This window comes from Gossypium raimondii, chromosome 5 (genome assembly GCF_025698545.1).
Source record: "Gossypium raimondii isolate GPD5lz chromosome 5, ASM2569854v1, whole genome shotgun sequence".
Classification (NCBI taxonomy): domain Eukaryota; kingdom Viridiplantae; phylum Streptophyta; class Magnoliopsida; order Malvales; family Malvaceae; genus Gossypium; species Gossypium raimondii.
In genome coordinates this window covers 12445325-12461593 of record NC_068569.1, presented here as the reverse complement: position 1 = coordinate 12461593, position 16269 = coordinate 12445325, and the positions used below count along the sequence as shown (strand labels likewise).

The window sequence follows — 16269 nt, the reverse complement described above, 5'->3', positions numbered from 1 at the left end:
TAGATATATGGAACATATATATTTTCTCATTAAATTTATGAGAATTTAAACAGCTCCTAACAAAACACTTGAGAATTTTAAGTGATGTTGGAAACCAGTTCCCTACATTAATTGATTGTATTGCAAAACAATGGGCATGTCAGGATCAAAACCAGATAAATAGTCCCTACATATATGTATGGCTCTCTATAGCAATGTAATACCCTTTCACTTTTTCCTTTTTTGCTTTTCTTGTTTGTTTACTGGGATCAAAGTGTGCCGAATTCATCATGAGGTTGTGTATATAGATCAGTGAAAACCTGGGAATAAACTGAAGTTTGAATCAGATAAATTTCAAGTATAATTTACTGCCCTACACTGTACCAACCTAAAGAAAATACCATTTATCACCATGAGAATGCAATTGTTAATCTTGAAAGTGGAGTTTTAACCCTGCGTCTCCTTCCATGAAGTACTACTAGGCAGCATGATCAAGTGAATGACACTAACAGCTCATGATCTTCAAGCTTCAGTAGCCCTCATTAATAAGTTTTAAGTTCAAATGTCTCCATTTTCAGACCTTTAGAACTTGAACACCAAAACCAAAAGAAAATCTAGTTTGTGTCGTCGCTAGATGTTCCATGTCAGTACTTGCATATACATTTCTTCACTTCTCCTATGAATTAAACCTGGAGATCAAGGAAGCAAATCAACGGATAATTTGGTGTACTAATTTTCCAAGACATGGTACGTACCGAATATACATTGACTTACATTTCCCTTTCAGAAGCTGAAGGCAAAAGCCAGGAAAATAATTATAAGTGTTTCTATTAACAAAAGGATGAAAACACATATTAGACAGCAAATAAAAGACGGGTAAGAAAGCTGAAAGGACAAAGAAAACGAAAACAATGTGTTTCAAATTTCAATCTCAGTGGAACAGTGGGCAGTGTTGTTCAGTTGGTAATGCATTGAACTTGTAGTGCAAAAGAATTACCGGGCAAATCTCCTTTGGCAGAGAGCACACTGTACTAATGCATTTGAGTTTGTAGTTGGACTAGGAATGCCTGTGTAAGTGGCCGCCTGCCAATGGAGATGTTGCCCTGTAATATTTGCTATTGCACTTGCTGCACCTTGTGTTTTGCTGCACTAATTACTTACTATGTACTCCGTTACTTCTCCCTTATTTATACCCTCCTGGAAAGAAGCATATTCAGTGGAACAATGCCTTCTTGTTATCCTTGCTCTTTTGCTGGATGAACCACAGCCACTTGATTATACTTGTCTTGAAATTTCCACATATTTCCAAAATTTCAGTCAATATATGTATGGCAAAACATAGAAATCTAATTGAGTCTCACTTGTAACCAATACGCCCCTATATCTGCTTCTGTACTTCATAATGATTCGAATATATTTCACATTTATATTTAATATATAATTAGACATTGTTAAAAAATAATAATCTCGGATTTTGAACATAAATAATAAAATTTATATAAAAAATATATTTTTTTTTAAAAGTTCACTTTAATCAAATATATACTGTATCAAACCTCAATCTAATTGCAAATAATATAAAGAATCAGACATGGAGAATTTTTGTTCCGATAAAAGAAAATCAGTAATCAGAGCCTAAATCTCATTTTCATAAAAAGTAGAAAAAAGAAAAAGAGAGAGAACAAGCTGTAATGGATGCTTTGCGGTGGAAGATCCAAAGAATGTTCTCTATATTCAACTGGTGGTGTCCCTTTTGTGAGGCTGAAGTCAACCGACCTAATGCACCCAAAAGCTGATTTACGCTGAAACTCGAGGCTGCATTTTCAGAGGGCTTAATTCTTTTTAATGATTTTTTCGCCCTTTCAATTTTATAAAAAAAAAATATTTTAGTTATTAATTTAATTTTTCACCTATTTTAATTATTAAATTTATATTTTTTTTTGTTAAATTACATGAATAAAAATTTTAAGATTTTTTAACTTTTCTGACGTGACATATACATAAATTGTTATGTAATTAATTTTGAGAATTTTAAAATGTTTTTATAACTTTTAATATTTTAATTTTTAAAAAGTTTCTATATTTTTTTAAATTTTAAAAATTAGTTAAATACTAACGTGACATTCACATAACAATCTACATGTATGCAACATCAGTAAAATTAAAAACATTAACTTTTCTTTATTTTGGATTGATTTGATAAAAACAAAATTAAAAATTAAAAAAACAAAAACAAAAATAAAATAAAATACTAAAATAATTTTTTTATTAGAGTCAAAATATCCTTACTTTTTGGCCTCCATCCTTAACAAAGAAGTTAGCCTTCTGATTTTTTTCTCAGCAAAATTAAATAATTTATTGAAGATTTGTCATTTATGTAACTCAAACACCAGAACCCCTGCAATTTAAGGAATAAAGAAATATTTAGTTTTTAAACTTTAGTTTTTTTAATTTTATTTAAATTTGAAAAAAGATCAAAATCAAAGATTAATCTAAATAAAAAATTTCGAAGGGTAAAGTAGAAAAATTTCGAAACTTCAAAGTTCTTTTAAACAAATTCAAAGTTTAAATGTTTTGATTATGATTAAATATTTTGGGTAATTATTTGATATATCATTAGCTTAGTTTTTAGAGTCCACAAATGAATTGAGGGTGTAACAAGTATTATATTTATTTATATCAAATAATTTTTCAAAGATTTTTGTTTCTAACTATCATAAATATGAAGATTAGAATATCAAAACAAAATCTAGCTCCTACAAAAAAGAAAAAAGCAAAAAGCAAAACCTAGCTATGTATTTTGCCATTAAATAGAACAAGGGTTAAGCAGCGAAAATGTGAAATCCCTACTTGTACCCATTCAAGCAAGCCCCATAAGGTCATCCAAGTCCAGATATACTGTCTAGATGAGTTATTGGTATTATGGGCCGACAGTAAGGCCCTGAATACACTGACATAATGATAAACAGAATTGGATATTTTTGGGCCACAACTGGCATTACACAGAGATCAAGGACGACTTGGTAGGTTTTTCTTTCTTTTGTTGTCCTGAATTTGTATCTCATATATATATCCTGTGTTTTCAGGAATACTATAGACACTGCTGACTGCTACAATGCCAGGCTATAGAGTACTTCAGCTTTCTCATAATTTCTACAGACTTGAGATTCTCCATTTCCAAACCAAACAACATATTGGGTATTGTACTGCCCTATAATCTCACCACTAACTTTTAAGAAAAGGAGTTTTCATCCTAGATCTCTACATATTTATATAATTCCAAGACTAGCTATATATCTATAATACAGATGTCTTGAGGAATTCTTCAATACCAAGAATGACACAACACCAAAACATGACATGTTTTAAGGATTTTTAGCCCCTTGTTTTGGTTGAACAATTGTTTATTCACAACAAAAACTAACTTTAGTATGGTGGTTGTAGGCTGGATCAGGATAGTTGGCTCATGTGAGTCCTGGTTCCCTGGACGACAGGATAAAAGGGAAAACAGATTACAAAAGAAAAAAAAAAAGTTGGGTACAAAGTAGAGGGCTCGAAAACTGGGAGGCAGAAATGGACAAACAAAACAGTAAAGCATTGAAATATATCACAACATAAAAAAGGGGACAGAAAGGGACCCCTATATGTGGGTTTCACAGGAGAGAGGGGGCGCCGGGCGTGCCACTGTACTGGAGTTAAGAGTACGCACCAACAAACAAATAATATCAAATATCATGGGAAAATTGGGAATTTTTTACGCAAAAATAAAACCAATACGGATTTAAAGGATGCATTTGATTGAAGGTATATAGACTATATAGCTGCTAAAACCCAAGATGCACGCCTTTTTCCTTTTTATTACTTTTTATGTGTTTTTTGGCTGCTTTCGGATACATGCTTGGGAAGGAATGGACAAATTCTTGTAAATGATAATAACTGGCAAAGTACTGTGTATACTTGGTCCAGGGAATGAACGCAACGCTCACTGGCTTTTTAATATATCCAAAGGTTTGGCTACTATATCATCAATTCTTTGCTTTCTTTCAATAAGGAAAAAAAAATATTCTTTAATGCTTGGATTGAGAATAATAGTATGATGATCAAGGAATCATTATGAAACAATTTCTTTAATTATCGTCAGATAATTTTTCGTACATAATATAAGATATCCGTATTAAACTTATAGTATCATTTTCCAATATGAAATGTACATAATCTAATAGAAAATTATTGAAATGAAATGCCAAGGTGAGAGTGTGTTAGAGTATAGAGATTGTTAATATAGAGATTGTTAGTCTATTATCATTCAGTTAATTAGTCTGGTATATAGTTGGTTTGTAATAGCCCAATTTTCAAGAGTGTCAAAATAGTGATTTGAGATCACTAAATCCGATGAAAACGTTAGAAAAATTTATTAATTAATAATTATAAGTTCAGTGTGATTTTAGAAATATTTTTAAATTAGTGAATTTTGTTATTTAAAAGAAATTATTAGGCAAATTGGGTCGAAAACGAGGTATCGAGACCTCGATATTATAAAATGAGTCGTAAATATTTTTATAAATATTTACGGAGTGTCATTAGGATAGTATTAAAGTTTCGTTAAGAAATTTTAATGTTCCGATGGTTAATTGATTAAAAAGGACTAAATTGCAACAGGGATAAAAGTTTAATTATAGATTAAAAAAGTTAAAAGGACTAAATAGGTAAATATGCCAAGTCCCATAAATGAGGCGGCATATGCATGATAAAATCTGAGATTTTTTTTGAAGTATATTATTATTTTATTATATTGTAAATTATATTATATTATATTATTATTAGGTAAAATAAACCAAAATTTTGACAAGTGTGTGGTAGAAATAAATCCAAGTGTATAAATAAAAACATATATTTGTGATTATTATGTATTTACTTATTGTTTAAGTAAATAATATTATATTATTATTTTATTGTTATTATATTAAACTAATGAAATAAAAGATAGAAAAGAGAATAGAAACAGAATAGCATGGACGAAACAGAGAAGGAAAGAAGGAAAGAAAGAAAAGAGAAAATTGAGGTTTTGAGGTTCTAAGCTCATTTGGTAAGTCAATTTAATCCATTTTCTCTTAGTTTTGATGTTTTAGGAATCCTAGAGATAAATGCTACTTGATTTATGTTGATATTTTGAAAGTTAGTAGATTATTAGATGATGTTCATGTTGAATAAATTGAAGTGTTAGGGGTTAAATTGATTGAATTTCAAGTTAGAAGTTAGTAAAGGATTTAATTGTAAAATAAAGTGTAAGATTTGAATAGTAGGGACTAAATTGAAAGAATCCCGAAATTAGGGATTTATGGTGAAATTGAAGAGCTAAATTGAGTTTATAGTGAGAATTAAGAGAGAATATGGAGTTAGATTAGGAAAAATAAAATTAGCATTGATAAGGGATTAAATTAGAATTTAGGTAAAGTTTAGGTATAAATGGAAATATTTTAATGAAATTGTGTATTAATGATTTTTAATTGTTTAATTACGTAGCTAATGTCGTGCAAGAGTCATTGTCCGAGAAAGGAAAGGAGAAGGTGGACAAGGATTGACTTGAGAGAAATTTCAGTTAGTATTACCATAATTTGAATTTAATTATTAATCGTTAAAATTTAAATTAATATACATGATAAGCAAATTGAGGTAAGTATCACGATTGAATTAAATTTTAAATACATATTGATATTGAATTTATTAATAGTAATCGTTGAATTTTGAATAATATGTTTAGTAAATAAAAATAATGTGAATATCGATCTTGAATTGTATGTGAATTGAATGGAAATTACTAGTGATATGATTTGAATTAAAAGAATTAATGTGATATTGAAATGTATATTGAATGAAAAATAATTAGTGATTTGAATTTGGTTGGAAAATGAACTAAAATATGAATTGAATGAAAGTGAATTAAATTATGATTATGTGTGAATATGTGAATTGTGAATTGATATGTGACTTGGAAATCGAGATATGAGATTTGAAATTATGTGAATATGTGAATTCTGTATTGATTGAAAAGTGGTTTGAATTGAATCGATGTATGATTATGTGTGAATATCTGAAATGTGTATTGGTGTTGAATTGTGTATTGATTTGAAAGTGGAAAGTGAATTTGAATTGAATTGTGAATTGAATCAAAAGTGAGTTTGAAATAGAAAAATGATTTGAATACCCTATTAACTAGTCGGGCTGAGTCGGATATAGTTGGCATGCCATAGGATTGGAAGTGTTCAGGGATACTTCGACCTTGAGTCGATGAGACACTAGGTGTCATACTGTTACTTCGGATAGATTCGATGAGGTACTGGGTACCAACTTACTTCGGCTTTGCCGATGAGACACTGGGTGTCAACTATTGCTTCGAACTATCCGATGAGGCACTAGATGCCGTACTGGTGTGTTTGGTTGGATCCGTGTATCCGCCAAAGTCCGAGTCATGTTAATAGGGGGAAAATAAAAGAATTGAAGTAAGAAATGATATTGAATTATGAATTATGTGAATATTTGAAGGTATATGGATTGGAAATTAAAAGCAATTTGAATTGAAGTAAATTGATTTGAAATAAGACATTGAATTGAGATGTGAAAATGGAATGTGAGAATTATGGTTCAAGAAACAAATAATGATAAATTTTATGAAATAGTTTTTGGTAATATGAAATGATGTAAAATGACAAGTGAAAATAAAATGATTTGAAATAGTGAAATAATATGTGAATTTAATTGAATACAAGTTATTGAATTTTATTTATGGATTTAATGTGTAAATTGAGTGTTAAAAGATTATAAGTGTAAAATTGAATATAAATAGAAATGATAATGAATGAGTTGATGAAATGATTGAGTTTGTATGGATTGGAATGAGTTATTAGAATGAGATGTTGAAAATCCAATAAAATTTAGATAGTGAAACAAGGTATGAATACAATTAAATATAAGATTGAAATATTGCTTATTGTTATTAATGATCAAGTTGATTTAAAGTATGAGACAATTAACGAATAATTGTAGACATAAATTAAATGTATATAAATTATCGATTAAAGTTATTAATTTGAATTATGGTAATACCACTGAGTATTCCCATACTCAGCGTATGGTTGTTTCCGTGCGCAGGTTAGTAGAAAACAGTGTTCGGTCCAGCATCCGGAGTAATCCCAACCTCAGAAAAATTTAGCGATGTATTTTTCTTTTGATAACGTGGCATGTACCTAAGTAATGTTTATACCTAAGTGATGTATAGGGATTAGTCAATTTGAATGTTTGTATCTATGATATTGCTAAAGGAAGATGTGTGAGTATGTGATAATGTTTGGCTTTTAAAATGGTTAAGTATGAATATGTTTGGTAATATGTATGTTTAGATGATAAATCATGCATGGAAATCATGAAAGAGTAAAAATTTGTAAAGAAACAGATTTCAAGCAGCTACAGTGATGTGACTTTGAAAAATCACCCAGGATAGTATAAAATTAATTAGAGGGTGAATAATATATGGAATTAAAGCTTGTTGAGTCTATTTTCATGGAAAAATAACAGTTTAACAAAAGAAATTTTTTATTTTGAGATATGAGAACTTTAGTGAGACAGGGTCAGAACTGTTTTTGGAGTCCTCTGTTCTAAGTTTAGAAAATCATTATAAATTGCACAAAAATGGTTATGAGTTGTAGTTTATATCTATAGATTCCTTATTGAGTCTATTTTCTGTAGAAATGAGTAATAACTTCATATGAAAATCCTATAATGAGAAAATTTATTTTTAGTGGCAAGAGGTCAGGACAGTCAAGTGGTGAAACAGGGGAGACTTTAACTAATAAACTGTACTAATTGGCTGAACCAAAAATTCTGGAAATTTTATAGTAGGAAGATATATGAGTCTAGTTTCAGGGAAAATTTTCGGAATTAAATTTCGAGTCCCGTAACTCGATTTATAATTAATTTAGTAACTGCTGCGCGATTAGACAGATTGCTATAAATAGTGAAATTAATTTTCAAAACAAGTTTTTATGCTTCGAATTAGTAAGATAAGCTAAGTAATGCCTCGTACTCGACTCCGGAAACGGTCTCGGGTAAGGGGTGTTACATGGTTTGGAGCAGTTACTCATATTCAAGTATATAAACATCAATAGTGTATTGATTCAAGCAGATAAAGAATACAAATCAATTTTCTCAATAAATTCATCATTCTCATTTTGTTCTTTGTTTTAGTGTATTAGTATAGTATCTAACATGGTATTAGTCACCTAACCTCCTGGTGTCTGCTTTCGCTACCGATTCATGGCTCATTCAATAGATTCCACTTCCGTTGATCATTCTAGTCTGTCTTTTTTCAGCTCGCGTTTGATTCGGTCATTCCCTCGTCACGACACAGTGAAATTAGATGACGGAAACTTTGTGCAATGGCAGCAACATATTAGATTAATCATAGAAGGATATGAGTTGCAAGGTTTTTTAGAAAGCACGTTACCTGCTCCGCCTAGATTTGTGGCGTCTCCGGATGGTGTTCTGACTCCAAATCCTGATGTGTCATTGTTTCTTCAACAAGATAAGCTACTAGCTTCTTGGTTACTCTCTACTATTAGTGCTTCCTTATTGTCTTGCTTTACAGCTACTAAAACGGCCTATGATGTCTGGAGCACTACAAATCGTTTATTTGTTGCCTCCACTGGTGCTAAAATGTCACATATTAAGACCTGCACTTCATCAAGAAAGGTGAGTTAACTATTAAAGAATATATTGCAAAAATCCAGAATACCTGCGCATTGCTTGAAGCTTTTAGATCTATCGTCTCAAAGGCCGAAAGGTGAAGGTGATTTTTGCTGGTCTCTCGTCTGATTTTGATGCGGTCCTAACTCTGGCCTCTTTCTCATCGGAGACCTGTCCGTTCCAAAAAATTGTTGATGTCTTATTGGAGTTTGAAAGCCGTCAGACAAGAATGGTGCGTGATGTGCCGATGCATGCTCACATAGTTGAGGCTTCGATTACGACATTAACCAAATTAGATCGTAGTGGTCGTTCCACATCTAGTTCACGTGGGCGTGGGTTTCATCCTCGGACACAGTGTCAGATATGTGGCCGTTATGGTCATTTGGCGTAGCGTTGCTTCTACCAGTTCAATCATGACTACAACGGCCTAAATGCTTCAACCACGACGTGATTTTCCTCTACTCATGCTGGACAGGAGCTGTATAGTGTTTTCTCTAGCTGATCTGTTGGTTTCGGTGGACTTGGGCAGCCTGCGGAGACTGCTCTGGCTCAGTTTCCTGGTGGCACTTCATGGGGAGAATGGCCATCATCTCAAACTTTTGGATATCAATTATCGCAGTCTAGGGTTTCTAATCCTTTTGTGTTTACTAAAATTAATGAAGTAGGTTATGGGTTTAATTTTGCTGGACCGTTTAGTGCTATAGTTGGGTTTGCTGGTGGCCCAAATGTTTCTTATGGTCCATATGACAGACCACACCTTGGGCGAGAATTGGGGCGCGATTTTGGGCGCGACCTGGGCCAGCAACATTTTAGGCCTTCTGTTGGGGTGCACAGGCCGAATACTGTAGGCCAGAGCTTTAAGTCGTCTGGTCCTAATGGTCAACATAGTGGGCAGGCCAATGCTGGTCCAAATTTTGGACAAAATTCGACTAAGCCTAATGTTAATTATGTGGGCCTTGAAAGCTCTATGAGAAATAATGGTCCCAACGTCCCGTGGTGGACTAAACCACGAGCACGAGTGTTTGATTTTGACTCGTCACAGTGTGTTGGGCTGCCCCAAATTCCTGATTTTAATTTGTCTAATTTTTTGGTTGCCACACAGTATGAGTCCAACTTTGATAGTATTGATTTGTATGTCCCTATGCCAGTAGAAACTTAGTCCTAGTATCCAAATTTCGGGGCCACTCACCATGTCTGTCAGAATGCTTCTAGTTTAAATGAGTCCACTCCATACTCAGGTACTTCTTCTCTTTTAATGGGGAATGGGACCCCCACTAAAATCTCGTCTATTAGAAATACAGTTCTGCCTACAAAGAAGAAGTTATTACATCTATCTAATGTTTTGTGCGTGCCGAGCATCCGGAAAAATCTTATGACTGTCTCTCAGTTTGCTAATGACAATAATGTATTTTTCGAATTTTATTCATCTTATTGTGTTGTTAAGGACATCCAGAAATAGAAAACTTTGCTGCGAAGCCAAGTTTGTGATGGTCTTTATCAATTTTCGGCCGATCCGTTTGTTTATTCGGCTTAATTCTTTCTATTCACAACACCAGGATTCAAGATTGTTTTTCAGATGATGATGTCTTTACATTGTGGCATAAAAGACTTGGTCACCCTTCTACTGTAGTTGTTAAACTTGTTCTTGACAAGTTTTTAATTGTTTCCAATAAAAAAATGTATTGATAATGTTTGTATTGCATGTTAGAAAGGGAAATCACATAAATTACCCTTTTCACACTCTACTACTGAATATATGAAATTATTTGAATTTGTTGTTTCTGATTTGTGGGGACCAGCTTCTGTTGCCTGTGGGGGTAATCTGTATTATGTTTCATTTATTGACATGTGTAGTCGGTTTACCCAAGTTTATTTGATTAAACGTAAATCTCAAGCAGTTGAGTGTTTTCTTCAGTTTCAGAAGATGGTTGTCACTCAGTTTGGGAAAAATATTAAAAAATTTCAAAGTGATTGGGGCAGAGAGTTTCGTGCTTTTGCATCGGTTCTGGCTAGTCATGGGATTCTTCATCATTTTTCTTGCCCACATACGTTTGAACAAAATGGTGTTGCTGAACATAAACACAGACACATTGTGGAGATTGGTCTTACGCTTTTGGCCCAGGCCAATTTACCTATGGACTACTGGGGTTATGCATTCTGTAGTGTTGTTCGTCTTATCAATCGTCTGCCCACTCTGGTCCTAAAAGGTCAGTCTCCGTATCAGATTCTTCATGGTTGTGAACCTACATATGATCACTTAAGGGTGTTTGGTTGTTGTTTTCCATATTTGCGTCCTTTTATGCAAAACAAGCTGGATTTTTGTTCACAGCCATGTACGTTTTAGGGGTATAGCCCTCAATATAAGGGCTATCACTGTCTCATACTGGATGGTGAGGTGATTATCTCTCGTCATGTTATTTTTTATGAGCGCCGATTCATGTTTCCTTCGTCAGTCTTGAACAACGTTCAGACTCCTTCATGTGTTACCACGTATGTTCCTATTGTTTAGTCTTCTTCTCAATCCACCACAGTGACTAGCCGAACCACTATGCCTTCGCCTACGGTACATTTGCCTGCTCCAAGTTGCAATTCCGTACAGTCTGTTTTCGTTGAATCACCAACTACATGTAGTCCGCTACAAACCGTCTCAATTGATTCATCGGCTAGATTAGGATCTGATCTGAGGGAGCATCACCTTCCAATTCCGTCTACTGAAGTTCTTCCGCTACAACCAACACCTGCGCCCTCAAATATTCCTCCTATCCTTTCGAGAAATACTCACACTATGGTTACTCAATCTAAGGCAGGAATTTTTAAACCCAAGGCTTTGTCAGCTGAAGCTGTAGATTTTGAGTCACGCTCTGTTGAGGAAGGTCTTGCTCATAAGGAGTGGAATTTAGAAGTTTAGGTTGAATTTAACAATTTACTAGCTAACTCTACCTGGGAACCTGTTCCTCTACCTTCTGGTCAGAAAGTGATTGGATGCAAATGGCTTTTCAAAATCAAGAAGAATCTTGATGGATCTATTAATCGGCGGAAGGCACAGTTGGTAACAAAGGGATGTTCACAAGTACTTGGATGTGACTTCAAGGAAACGTTTAGTCCAGTGGTCAAACCTGCTACTATCCGAACCATATTATCTATTGTTGTATCAAATGGTTGGCAACTCCGTCAAGTCGATGTAAACAATACCTTTTTAAATGGAGATCTCACTAACGAAGTGTTTATGTAGCAACCTCTAGGTTGTGTTCACTATAGACCAAATGGTGAACCTTTGGTGTGTCGTCTGACAAAAGCATTGTATGGATTATGGTAAGCTTCGCGTGCCTGGTTTGAAAAATTGAAACAGTTCCTTGTCTCTATTGGTTTTGTCTTATCTAAATCTAATGCTTCCTTTTTTGTTAAAGTTACAACCAAGTCAATCGTCTATGTTTTGGTCTATTTTGTTTAGCAGCTACATAATGAATTTTCTCTAAACGACATGGGCGACCTCTATTATTTTTTAGGTATTGAAGTTACTCGATCACCTACTGGAAATCTCCACTTATGTCAACACAAATACATTCGGGACCTGCTTGACAGGAGTTTTCTCGCTAATGCAAAGAGTGTTCATGCGCCGATGGTTAGTTTGTCTACTTTGTCTAAAGATGAGGGTAATCGGCTTGCTAACCTTACTAAATATAAAAGTCTTGCCGGTGCTCTTCAATATGTGGTTCTAACTCGGTCAGATATTGCATATGTAACACCCTTAACGCACATCCTTCACCAAAACAGGGTTACAGGATGTTATCGGAGTTTACATATCAAAGTTGTCCACTCAAGTCATCGTCATTAAATTATCTATATCTTGAGCTACGGAACTCCGAATTAAGATCTGCTAAATTTCTCTAAAACTAGACTCACATATCTTCTAACCATAAAATTTTCAAAATTTATGGTTTAGCCAATAAGTACAGTTTATTCTTTAAAGTCATCCATATTCTACTATCTGACAGTTTCGACCTTTCTTCACTAAAAATTAATTATCTCCTCGTACGAGATTCGGATAATGTTCCCATTTGTTTCTATTTAAAATAGACATTATAACACATCATTATTTTTATACGAATTTTTAATGATTTTCCAAAGTCAAAATAGGGGATTCTAAAATCACTCTGACCCTGTCTCATAAAAATTTAAATATCTTATAATATGAAATTATTTTGCTTACACTGTTTCTTCTATGTAAAACTAGACTCAATAAGCTTTAATTTTATATTTTATTCAACCTCTAATTCGATTTCCATAATTTTTGGTGAATTTTCAAAGTTGGACTACTGCTGCAGTCCAAAACTGTTTTAGTGAAAAATGTTGATAACTAAGTTTATAACACATTCACTTCCTTTCAATTAAACCCCATACATGCCATATAAACCTTAAGATGCACAATAAAATTTACCGAAGTAATCTGGATAGTGTGCCCTGATGTGTTGATCCGATCCACCAATTTCACATCAATCTACAAAAAACATTAAACACACAGGAGTAAGCTAATGTAAGCTTAGTAAGATTTTATATATAACTTTAACTCTTCTAAATTTCTTTATTTTCATTTTCATTTCTTTACTTTCCACATTTATCCCATATGCCTAACACACAAGTCATAATCATATCATTCAACCATGATCACAAGCTAGTGCATTTAACCAAAGCCTTTAATTTTTTTCGAATCGATCGCATAATAAGTCATTTCATAAAAAAAAAATTGCATAATTTAAACCTTACCAATTTTTAATGAGCACCAACATATTTTCACTTAAATGCTTAAAAATTCAATGCATTATATAAATAATCATATTACCATTCCGCCAATGGCTTGGCACTTTCCTATGCATCAAGCAACCACACTGGTTAGCGCACTTGCACATATTATATATAAATTCAACTTTGATAAACTTATTTTCTCGACATGTCACACTTGAGTTTATTACAACAACCATATTATATTTCATTTGTTTCACAAATATCTCAATTCTCATGCTTGCTATATAAATAGTTTTTCACAATTTATTTCACATTTCATTATACAATTGCAATATCCATTCTATAGTCATTTCATGAGTATTTAACTCATATATTCCATATATTTGCAACATATTTCACATTCTATTTTCAATTCACTATTTCATATTCTTAGCCCAAAGTAGACTTTACAGAACATGTCGAATATACGGAACAAATACAGAGGTGCATTATTATGCACTAATGAACAGAGAGCACAAAGTGCTATACAGAGAGCACAGATGTGCTAATCGGAGAGCACTAACGTGCTAATAATCAGAGAGCATTAATGTGCTAATAATCAGAGAGCCCTGATGTGCTAATAATCAGATAACACTGATGTGCTAATAATCGGAGCACTAATGTGCTAATAATCAGATAGCGCTAAGGTTCCTCATGGCATGCCACTAATATTCTAGTAGTTCTAATCTCGTCTACTTGGACAAATTATATTATGCACATTTATCACTTTTACACTTTTCGCATAATGTTTCTATATACTTTACAATTTAATCCTTGCACCGATAATCTGTATACTTATATCTTCACTATCTTTAATACATGTAATATATTTCTAAATTCATTATTCATCCATAATTCACTAATAATCCTTATCATATATTTCATATATCACTTTTATATATTTTGTAATTTAGTCCTTAGCACAAAATTTCATGTATCAATATATTTTACTTTTAATAACACATATAACATAATTCAATACTAACACATATTTCTTATTCAATTCAATTTTCTAAATTCAATTCAATAAAGTTACTTACCTCAATATTTACTTAATTAAGCTCAATATCAAATAATAATCAATTTCAATTTCTTGGGTCCATTTATCGCTTACTTTTCTTAATCAATTTAGGGAACGGTTACGGAATTGAGTACTTCGTTTTCACAATGTCATAGTATAACTATGGTCTTGCACATAATCACATATCATACACCAAAGCCATAGCCCAGCCATGGTCTTACACGGAAGCACATATCATATATTGTCATGGTCCAACCATGGTCTTTCCTTCAATGCATATGAGTCACTGAACGAAAATACTCAATCCAATGTTCCACTAAATTAGAATTTTTATTCAAACATTCATATTTTCACAATTATCTCAGTTTAATAACATTCATATACAATAGCATACCATATCATTCATGAAATTTTCATAACAATTCATTAAATTTAGCCATATGAACTTACCTGGGTCAATTAGTAGAATTTTTAAAAATTCAGTGACTAATTTGATATTTTCTCTTTTCTGCGTTTATCTTTGGATTCCTGATATGATGAAAAATATGAAAAACCTGCTTGAAAACTCTCTCCTATGGCGTTTTGGCTGAAGAAAAATGATGAAATCTCTAGATTTTTCAATTTTGTCTTTGTTTTATATGTTTAATTTGCAAAATTTCTAATTTTACCCTTGTTCCTCCTTATTTTCTTGCTGATTTGCTTGCCCAAACCGTCCAGCCCATATAATTTGGATCTAATTGCCTTTTAAATCCCTCCTTATTAGTCACTTAAGCTATTTAATCACAATTTAACAAATTTTGCATTATTTTCAATTTAGTCCTTTTTAATTAATTGGCTATCCCAACGTTAAAATTTTCTAATGAAACTTTAATACTAACTCAATGACACTCCATAAATATTTATAAAAATATTTATGGCTCGTTTTATGAATTTGAGGTCCCGATACCTCGTTTTAGACTCAATTTACCTATTAAATTCTTTTTGAATCACAAAATTCACTAATTCAAAAATTCTTCTAAATTCACAGTTGACTCATTATTATTAATTTATTAAATTTTCAAGCTTACTTGTCAGATTTAGTGATCCAAAATCATTGTTTTCGACACTACTGAAAATTTGGCTGTTACAACATATGTGGTAAATCATGTGTGTCAATTCATGCATGCCCTACTACACTTCATCTGGTAGCATTAAAACGTATCTTGAGGTATTTACATGGCACTATTAATCATGGGTTGGTTTTTCATCGATCCGACAGACTCTCTTTAGTGGGTTATGCTGATGCCAACTGAGGTCTAGATTTTGATGACCGCCGTTCTACGACAAGCTATTGTGTCTACTTTGGTCATACACCTGTCTCATGGTGTTCCAAGAAACAACAAGTTGTTGCTCGATCCATGGCAGAGGCTGAATATCGGAGCTTAGCTGCAGCTACTAGTGATATTACTTGGTTAGTTTCTTTGCTAATAGAATTACAAATAAATTTTGTTGATACTCCTGCTGTTTGGTGTGACAACTCCAGCGCAGTCGCTGTTGCAGCTAATCCCGTCTTACACTCCAAATTCAAACATGTCAAACTTGACTTATTTTTTGTTCGCGAGAAGGTTGCTAGTGGCTCACTCGTTGTAGGTGAAGTGCCAGCCTGTGACAAGGTCACAGATATTCTTATTAAACCATTGCCTGTCTCTATTTTTGCTCATTTTTGAAGTTTACTTCGGGTTTTACCTATTGAGAAGCTGGGTGAATGT

At 32.9% G+C, this 16269-nt stretch overlaps 1 protein-coding gene and 1 long non-coding RNA gene across 2 annotated transcripts; one reads left to right on the top strand and one right to left on the bottom strand.

Moving 5' to 3' along the window:
- LOC105767537 (uncharacterized) lies at positions 1-1280 on the bottom strand. The gene is made up of 4 exons (XM_052630229.1): positions 1225-1280; positions 977-1123; positions 754-806; positions 1-668 (listed from the first exon to the last, which is right to left on the bottom strand). The coding sequence occupies exons 1-4, from the start codon at positions 1278-1280 to the stop codon at positions 610-612; spliced, it is 315 nt and encodes a 104-aa protein (XP_052486189.1). The 3' UTR covers positions 1-609.
- Positions 1281-4973: 3693 nt separating this feature from the next.
- On the top strand, positions 4974-7414 carry LOC128041398 (uncharacterized). The gene is made up of 3 exons (XR_008196405.1): positions 4974-5065; positions 5503-5577; positions 7129-7414. It is a non-coding gene; the product is annotated as an uncharacterized LOC128041398 (long non-coding RNA).
- Positions 7415-16269: the final 8855 nt, after the last annotated feature.

Coding starts and splice junctions, on each gene's coding strand:
- LOC105767537 (XM_052630229.1), bottom strand. CDS start 1,280: ATGTGGAAATTTCAAGACAAGTATAATCAAGTGGCTGTGGTTCATCCA. Junction 807..976: donor TGCCAAAGGAGATTTGCCCG/GTAATTCTTTTG, acceptor TTTTGTTAATAG/AAACACTTATAATTATTTTC. Junction 669..753: donor TCAGCTTCTGAAAGGGAAAT/GTAAGTCAATGT, acceptor CTTGATCTCCAG/GTTTAATTCATAGGAGAAGT.